The sequence below is a fragment of the Dermacentor albipictus genome, chromosome 3, assembly GCF_038994185.2.
Source record: "Dermacentor albipictus isolate Rhodes 1998 colony chromosome 3, USDA_Dalb.pri_finalv2, whole genome shotgun sequence".
NCBI lineage: Eukaryota > Metazoa > Arthropoda > Arachnida > Ixodida > Ixodidae > Dermacentor > Dermacentor albipictus.
Window position 1 is genome coordinate 137,524,915 of NC_091823.1, and position 9,349 is coordinate 137,534,263.

General features: G+C 46.2%; 1 protein-coding gene across 1 annotated transcript; it reads right to left on the bottom strand.

The window, feature by feature from the left end:
* Nucleotides 1–253: 253 nt before the first annotated feature.
* LOC139057930 (uncharacterized) lies at nt 254–9,137 on the bottom strand. Its single transcript, XM_070536733.1, has 2 exons — nt 8,832–9,137; nt 254–653 (listed from the first exon to the last, which is right to left on the bottom strand). Exons 1-2 carry the CDS (start codon nt 9,027–9,029, stop codon nt 366–368), a joined length of 486 nt encoding a protein of 161 aa, XP_070392834.1. The 5' UTR covers nt 9,030–9,137; the 3' UTR covers nt 254–365.
* Nucleotides 9,138–9,349: the final 212 nt, after the last annotated feature.

A 9,349-nucleotide genomic window follows, 5' to 3' on the forward strand; every position in this document is an offset into this window, starting at 1 on the left:
TGCCTTAAACATGCAATCTGTACACTCTGGGCTATGATAAGGTATTAAACGAGTCCCCAATGCCGAGAGGACTCCGCATCGCTGCAATCTCAATTGGTGCGCGGGTAACAACCTGTCGAGTCTGCCATAATACACCAAGAAATCGAGAAACATAAGCAAGCGAAACGTGTTGTGAATTTGTCAGTTGTGCGCAGTGAGAGAAGTTTGAAGCGATACGCTGCGAGCATTTTATCTCAAGCACACATGACGCGTGTTTCAACACCGATGCCATTTATTACTGACATCCCTTCAGTCGAGCAGATAGAATCGAAAGAAAAACAACGAACAAGGGCTGATGCCCCTCGCGTCGGGCCACAGCCAACGCGTCACGCGGCCTCCGTGGACGGCTCCTCGTCGGCGCTCGTTTCCGCGTCGACGTCCAGGGTGCGCGCGTCGGGCCCAGCCGTCTGCTGCGTCGCGTTCGAGTAGTGCACCGCTGGGGGCGGCGTCGGCGCCAAATAGGTGAAGCCGCGCGCGGTGGAGTGACGCAAGGGGCCAGTCTGCGCCACCGATATCTTGCCCCGGCCGAAAACGTAGAAGCTCACCGCCGCGGACAGTAGGGTCACGACCAGTGCCACGAAGAGGATAATGCCCAGGCTGAATCCGCTGGTGCCCTGCCGGAGAAAAAGAAAAAGCGGGGTCCTCAAGACCTGCATATCGGCAGCAATGAAGGGTCTTGAAGGCTTCTATGCAGCGTTTAGACACGTTCTTCGCGTGTATCAAGCGCGTACCGCGTGGGGTTTCACTGTCGTTCAAGACGCCAGACGCTAACGGCATAATTTCAGTTTCTTATAAATTATTAGTTGATGGTGCTTTGGCTTCTGCAGTTGCATCTGCAATTATTCAGCTGTACCAGGAACGAACAACACCACACGGATTTGTGCACCTTTGGAGTTTGTGTCTTCGGAAGTTCTTGTGGCGTTATTTATTACGGTTTCTATAGCTTCGAGAAATTACATATTTTTAAAAGCAAGAAGGCAACATGTTTCAGCGCCTGCACATGTTCATTGCGTACTGTTCAGTGTATAGCTCGATTCTTTGTATAATACAGTGAATCTGCAAAGCGACAAAACCATACGAAGCCCTAAAAATGAAGGCTAATCTATGCAATACCAATCATTCCCATGTTTACTGTACCGCCTTACTAGCAGCTTCTGTAGACCCTGTTTTCAGAGTTTCGTCTAGTAATAGCAGTAAAAAATTCCACGGGCAATAGGACTGCAACAGGACTATACTGGAATGCTTTGACAGTTCACAATATGTTTGCGCCCATCTCGCCTTTTCATGGGCTGAAGTGATTTCATCTACGACCCATTTTCTATCACAGATGATTGAAATGATGCATTCGACCGACGGCTAAAAAAAAGAACACGTGGCCCCATCTTCATGCCCTATACTTCACGGATGCGGTAATAGGACGCTGTACCTCAGCTATGCATGTTTGAAAGTGCAAGGAAATACGACAGGTTGAAAGAACAAGCGAGCACGAGCTAAAATCTAGAAAAGGTACTTTCCCAAAGTGCAGCTCCAGTTCAAGAAACTTGAGGCCACACCATGTATACCACACAAGTAATCATGTCCGCTGGTAAAACATAAACTCTAGGAAACTAATATGTTATTCGATGCAGTTCGAAGCGTAGAATTCATTTCAGATGCGATAATGGTGGTACGTTTGTTTCGTGTCAATGCAGTGACAGTCGGCAGCAGCCTACGCGAAGTTCAAGGTTATTAGCCATGTTTTTCTGCATTCGGTGTAAATACTTATTGTGTTGGAATCCTTCTTGAAGTGGTGGCAAAGTGGCACACACTGCAGCTGTAAAAAAATTGTTAAAATAAGTGAGGTGTTAAGCTGCGCTAGTCGGTCGAGTTGAAAATACGGCAAAAGACTACGAAAATCGACTACGTGACTCAAGCGCGAACTACAGCTGATCGTTTTGTTCACTTCGGCCACGCTAACCTATTTTCCACCAGAAAAGAAAATTCATTGTAAAGAAAATCTTTACGATGAATTGCATAGACCCAGTACTACTGATGGCATACAAAGCAGTCATCAACGCCTCGTTCTTAGCTGCCCAACTCACAAGAAAGATCCGGGGCCCAAATGTCGGGAGCACTGCGTTAAAGGGTGGAATAACTTGAACGGCGTCAGGAAACCTCCACTGTTTCTGAAGCAAACCGTCTCTATGCTTTGCTAAGTATAGGCGGAGTCGCCGAGGCGATAAGGACGGTCGTCTTCGCCACCGATGTCATGCCCAGGCCCACGACGTAGAACATTTCACACAACAAAAAGCATTAGGTTAACACTAGGAGGCAAGCAGAAACGTTAACAGCAGCTTGGATGAAGGCCAGAGTCTCCCATGAATAGAAGGATGTGGTGTTGACAGAGATGCCATATGGCGAAAGTACTCCAGAGAGGCCTGAAGACGTTTGCCCATATCACAAATATTGACGCTGGGTAAACTCCTGCTGTAGGTCACCGCTGCCTGATTATCTCGTCATTTATCGTGCTCTCTTTGGAGTTGATTGATGATAAATTGGAGATTAGAACAAGGCTGATGTCTTGGACAAAAGGGCACTGCAAATAAAGTTGATAGTTCATATATGTCCCTATTTGATAAGTTAGATACCATGATGTGGTATCTGTTTTGAGACAGCTTTTCTGTGCGGTCTGAGTACATCTGATAGCCTCTATCTCCTGACACAAATCACCAACAGACCACAAAGAAGCAAGATGGACGGGCTGGGCGTTCTGGAAGGTTTGAAGGTTTTATTGAAAATATTTGAATACAGGAAAGTATATGCTAAATATCAGTACAAAAGGAGATCCCAGAGCTTAAACTGCCGAGGAGACCTGCTGTGATAATTAAAAAAAAAATGAAACAGAGACAGGCAGTGGTGTTGCCGATCAGTGAAACAATATTAGCAAATATAAATTAAATAACGAGAATAGATAACTTCATTACAACATCATTATACAGAGAAATATACGTAAAACGAATTAAGTACTAGACGATTATACATAATGTAAAGTGTATTAAACAAAGCCCGGTTCATTGTCAATACTTTATGAAATGAGAGTTCTGAATGGATGCACTTGATGTCCATGGGCAATGAATTCCAACACATCATTCCCGAAAAGAGCGCTGTCTGCTTGCCGTGATTTGTGCGTACTTTAGGTAATAACATATTATTTTGTTCCGAGAATCTTGTATTATTACGGTTGAGTAGTTGGGTGGGGGGGCAGAAATATTATTATTGACATTACCTTGATTTCGGATGCGATAAATTAAAAGACCAAGTTTTATCTGTAACGAGTAAGTGAGGGGAATCATTTTTTAATTTTGGTAAAGTGGGAGAGCAGATGCGAGTTGAGGACTAAATGTAATCAGGCGCATTGCTTGGTTTTGTAAGTGATGATGCATGACATGTGTGTTTCAAACGTGTTTCCCCATGAAGTGAGGCAATATATCAGGTGACTATGTATGCATGCATAATACAGTGACCGTAAGCTGTGTTGCTGGAAGTAATGCCGAGATTTGATTAATACACGTAAACCAAAACCAATTTTTTTAACAAGGGATATGGTATGTTTGTAAAATTTCAGATGCGTGTCAAGAACGACGCCAAGAAATATGGTCGTTTCAGATGGATAAATTATGTGGTTATCTAGATTAAGACTCGGAACTAAAGAGGTTTGCTTATGAGGAGTATGGAAAATCATGAAGCTGTCGTTGTGGCGTTCATTTGCAGCGCATTGTCAAGACACCAATACGCGATTTTTCTGAGGTTTTTGTTTAGTCGTGTTGTTAAATTATTAAGGCCTTTATATCCAGCAAATATAGTTGTATCATCAGCGTAAAGTATGCATTCTGAATTGTTAAGGCAATTAGGCAAGTCATTCATATAAAAAAGAAAAAGAAGAGGGCCTAAAAAGGATCCTTGCGGAGCACCTTGATTAGTAGTTGTTGGCTGCGGTATGGCATCAGCGAATTGGACAACCTGGGTACGGTCATGTAAATAACTCTGTAAAAGGGTTAGAGTAGGTCCAGTGTTACCTAGTGATTCTAACTTAGAAAAAAGTATAATGTGGTTAATTGTATCAAATGCCTTAGTAAAATCAATAAATAACGCCGTGGCCCAGCATCCGTTGTCAATGAAGTTTTTAATGTGGTCAGCGAATTCTATTAGAGCAAGTTCCATGGAAAAATTTGGGCGGAAACCGAATTGATGCGGTGCCAAAAATTTGAATTTTTCAAGGTACTTCATCAGGCAATAAGCAAAAAGTTTCTCGATTAGTTTACTGAAAAATGGTAGGATCGTTATCGGGCAATAGTTACCTAACACGCTTGGATCTCCTTTTTTAAAAACAGGCACAACTTTTTTTCGTTTTAGTACGGAAGGAAAAATACTTCTCGTAAATATAATATTTATAAGGGTAGCAAGAACACGCGATAGCTCATGGGTGACCAGTTTAATTTTAAATGGGTGAATGAGGCCTAACCATGGGCTAGTGCATTTTAGACCACATAAAACATGAAAAACCTCCTCCGGGGATGTAGGTCATAAATAAAATGATTGGGAGCAGCGAGCATAGTGTGAAATATGAGTCGGTTGGTTTGAGGTCACCGTTGAAAAAACTTGTTGAATGCGTTAGCTATATAAGGAGGGTTATTGAGACGCCGGCCAGCATCATTAAGTTAATTTGCTACAGATCGCTGTTTAGGCATGTTCACTTCAAAAAGCTTTCCGACGCCGTGAGCCATGATGCCATGATGAAAGCCATTAAAGAATAGTCCGGCACTACAAGTCAACCAAGTAGTGCTGACCGGTATTTTACAAGTTGTAAAAACTCTGCCACACATGTGTACCACGCAAAAGCAACACACTTAGCATATATGAGGATTCGGAAACATAAGGCGTCGTAATTTGATAATGAAATCGTCAGGAAATACTAGACCCGGAGTCATGATTCATGAGAGGAATGTTTGCTGACGTCATACAGCAATTAGGCTATGCACGGTGTTTCTCATACAAAAAGATGCGAGCGTTTCGCGGGGTTACTTTGGTGGCACTCGCATGCTGCAGCCACAGGGGTCACATGATCAGAGCCAGACACTGTATCGTGACGTCACTACTCGTCCATTTCCTCGTTATTGAAACTGAAGCTGTGCCTACTCACAAAAACAACTTAGGCTAGAATTTTTCGTAAGAGGAAGATTCAGCCAATCCTGATGCTGGGCATAAGATTAAGGTAGGCAGTTGGCCAATGGCCAACAGCACTTACGAAAGAAACGATTTGTGAATTCGGCAAGCGGCTCGTAGAAAAAAGTACTAGAGTAAGTTAAGGCACTCTGGCGCTTGGCTGCGTCATTTCTAGGGTTAAATGCTTGCCTAATCAAGGGCAAAAGTAGCATCGAAATATTTATGTGCTTGCTCTTTTTAATGCGCTCACTTCCGCGGTGAGAACTCCAAGATGGGTTTGTAAGGTTTACTAAAATGGTCTCGTGAGCCCTACACAGTCGCCGAAGAGGTCATCTGCCAAAAAAAAAAAACTGCGAACGATAGAAGGGCTGTGCGAGGTGTGGGATTGTGCCCTGGAGGCGAGGTCCACTTTCAAAGAAAAGCAACGTGGATTCAAGCCAGTGTGAGACACCGTGAACGCAAAGTGTCTCGAATACTTCCCGTCACACGTTTCTTAGGAATTATACCCATAGTCCCGCGGAGAGACCAACTGGGCAATACGAGCTTTCGTGGTGCATCTTCTCAGCAGTGACGTGCAATCATATCCCAGTGTGAAGGTATTAGCCGCCAGGTCCTTAGTAGGGAAAGTAAGTGCAGAATGTGTTTGCTGAATTTCCGTGCCCACACAGGATACAAGCAAAGTGATAGACAAGCGTGGTCTGGAAAGTGAGTCTCATGTGCATGAACATACATATGCAGCCTGCTTCTGCAACGACCACCCCCTATCAATAAAAGTAAGAAATTCCAGCCACAAGCACTTTTTTCGGCGTGACCAACCTTAAAACTAGTGGCGCACACCAGTGTTTGTGCAGTATGGTGTCAATACAGTAATAAAGAACATATATGTCGCTATATGTTGATTAGGCCAGTATTCAAAGCATAGCCTGTGGCTAGAAATTTTATGGACATCAAGTGCGCCGCAAAATGCATTAATGTTCCACGGCGACCCCGTCTCCGATAGCTGCCAGACCTCAGAATGAGCTCTACGACTCAGTTCCCACGATGATCGTAAGTGTGAAGTGGAATCTTTGGGGACGAATGTTCTATTAGAATATAGACGCTATTGCGCGCTCCTGATTTTCGCATAAATAAAAGTAGTTTCTTTTGCAGTGCTTTCATGCTTATTCTAAACAGTATAAGTCGTCGTGGCACCCTGCTGATCGAAACACGCGGTCACCGTTGCCGTAATGGCCATGGTATTGAACGTAGTGCTGTTTGCTACAAAACGTCACAACGGGGCCACAGAAAGATAGATATTTCAAGTCGTCCTCATTGGCCTAAACAGGAAAACCTCCGGAAGGAGCGAACGTTTCAACAAGAGGCCTTTTCAAAGTCAGGCAACAACGCAAACAAGTCCCCTCGTTGAACCGTTCAACTATAAGCTGAAGCTTTCTCCTGTTCGGCAATTGCTGGTCACGCTGTGTCCTCTTAATGAGATAGAGGCAAAATACAAAAGAACGTAATAGCAGTAGCCGCCTAAGGTAGGCAAAACACGGTGTAAAAAATATTACCGTCTGGAATTTCTTTCCCACACAACTGTTCGCATTATCATTTTTCCACGTAACCGCGTATCTCGGAACAGCCAGACAGCACGCATCCTTTGTTGCGCTATTGCCGGGCCTGTGTTATCAGCCGAAACGCGTCATTGTTTGTCATTGCGATGCCATAGGTACCCTGAGGCTGAACGCCTGTTTGGTTAAACAAGGGCACTTTTCAACGTGCACACTCTTGCAAAGCAGGTCTGCATGTCTAGTAGGCCATGCATGCTCATCGGCGCACTAGCTCAGACCCCGCAACCGGCGCAAGGTGTCGCCCAGTGAAGCAAAGCCGGCTCCTCGCATGCTCTACACTTGAGTGGGCGGCACTGTGGTTAATTCGCCGACGTTGCGTTGCAAACGGTATTCTAAAACTGTTTATTGCACTGATAGCCATTCGCGGTTTTGGTACGTAACCTTGCCCAATATATTATGTGTTTGAAACAAGGAAGCGGCGTACGAACGGTGCCGCTCCGTGTTGACAAATGTAGCTTTACCTAGACATATTGAGCGTTGCTTTGACACGCTCTCTTTGTTCACTGGCTGCCGTCGAAGAAACTCAGGGGAGTGAGAATCCCGGGGAATCCTGCATAGCACCCCAGGGCTGGTATTCACGATAAAAACGCTGAGCTTGTCCGCTAGACCAAAGGCCAGGCAATCTCGATGGTGAACACATCATTAGCCACGGCAGTCGCCGAATAGGAAACAGTGCTTACGAAAGAAAAGCATTGTGAATTTGACCTCAAATTAATGAAATATTCGACTGGCCTTTTTTGAGCGTTGTATAGGGCTCTAGCGGTGATATTTACGTTATGGTGGTAGAAATAGAGCGCTGGAAACACATTACGTTACTTCACTCAGATCGCCTCTAAGAGCACGCAGAGGCGCTCTCCCCTTCGAACGTAACCGCGGTCCGAAAGAATTCCGGTCACACGTCTCTTCCGATTGCTCAGGGAGTGGCTAAAAGTTCAGCTCGGCCATGTTCCCTTTGTCTCTAGCTTGAAGATGCCTGCGCATCACTATACTCGCGGAGAACATTCTGTGGCAATGAAGGGAAAGCTACAGCGGCAAAGCGCGCACAAGTGAGAGGGCTTCTGAGAAGAGTCCCATGTTTTCATCCACGTTAGTTTAAGCTGGGGAAGAGAAAACGTAACCACCCTATTAGCAGCATGCAGTTAAATAAGATAAAACAAACCACTGAATGTAAAAGCTACCTATTTTGCGGCTTTACCCTTTCCCGTCTGGGCAAACGCGAAACTGTCGCACGTGAAGCTGCCGTCCACACGGAGCCCGTGCGCAGACGAAGGAGTGTGGAACGGGACCGTTCCACACTCCTTCGTGCGCACGGGCTCCGTGTGGACGGCAGCTAGGCTCCATGCCAAGGGACGCCTCGCCGGCCTGCAGAAGGTGCGGTGACGCCGAGACCCTCGAGCACCTACTCTGCACCTGTCCTGCATTAGCCCAGGAGCGCGCTCCAGTCACTGCCACTGGACTCCCGGCTACCTCAGAGACACACCTGCTCTTCCCGGCCCGCTACCACCTCCCAGCACTGGCAAGCCTGCTTGAATATAAGTACTCAAACGGGCTCCTAGATCGCCAATAGACTTCGGCCTCGCACGACCTCTGCCCGAGCGCCGGCCATCGCCCCTGGATGATGCTGACGTCTGCTGCCTGAAACCTACTCTCCCTTTCCCCCTCTATCCTCTCATCTTTCTTTCCCCGCCCCCATCCCCATTACGCTGCGCCGTGCTCCCATATGGGCTGCAGATCTGAGCGTATTTTCCCTCCCCCAAATCACGAAGAAGAAGAATACGTGAAGGTGCGTCGATTCAGCGTCTGTTCCAAGCAACCAAAAGCACTGTCGAACGCTGGCAGACTACTTGGCGCGGTAACACATGTGCAGAAGCTCCGCCCCCGTAGTTTCCCCTTCATTGCCACAGAAGGTTGTCCGTGAGTATACAAACACATTAGGAACGCGACAGAAACCAGTCGAAAGTACCATACGAGAACGCTAACCTTAGCCGAGGCCCTGTGGGGCTTCATGACCTCCTCGACCTCGTCCTCGTCGTCCTCGTAGTCCTCCGCTGGGGGCACGTACGTCGGGACCACGGGCGGTGCCCCTGTGGGTACCGCGGCCGAGTGCGGGGATTCATGCGGCGGTGGTCGTGGCGGCGGGGCCATGACGGACCTATCTGGGGCTACTGCGGATGCCATGGCTCTTGTTTTGAAGACGCGGGCGTCGAAATTCAAAGCAACGGTCCCAAGTGGCAACACAAAAGCACTCCCTGCGCTGGTAGTCTCCTGGATGATAATGATGATGATGATCCCTCGAACAATGGCCCACTGTAGCGTCAAGCGCGGGGTGGTGTTATCGTACAAAAAATTCTAATGATGGTATGAGTAAAAGCATTCACAAAATAAAATGAAATACTGCGTGGTCTAGTAGTAACTTTTACGTATTCAAAAATAAATAATAAGTAATTTTTAAGTGGTATTAAGACATAATGTTAAGAAAAACGTATAGGTTAAGGTAA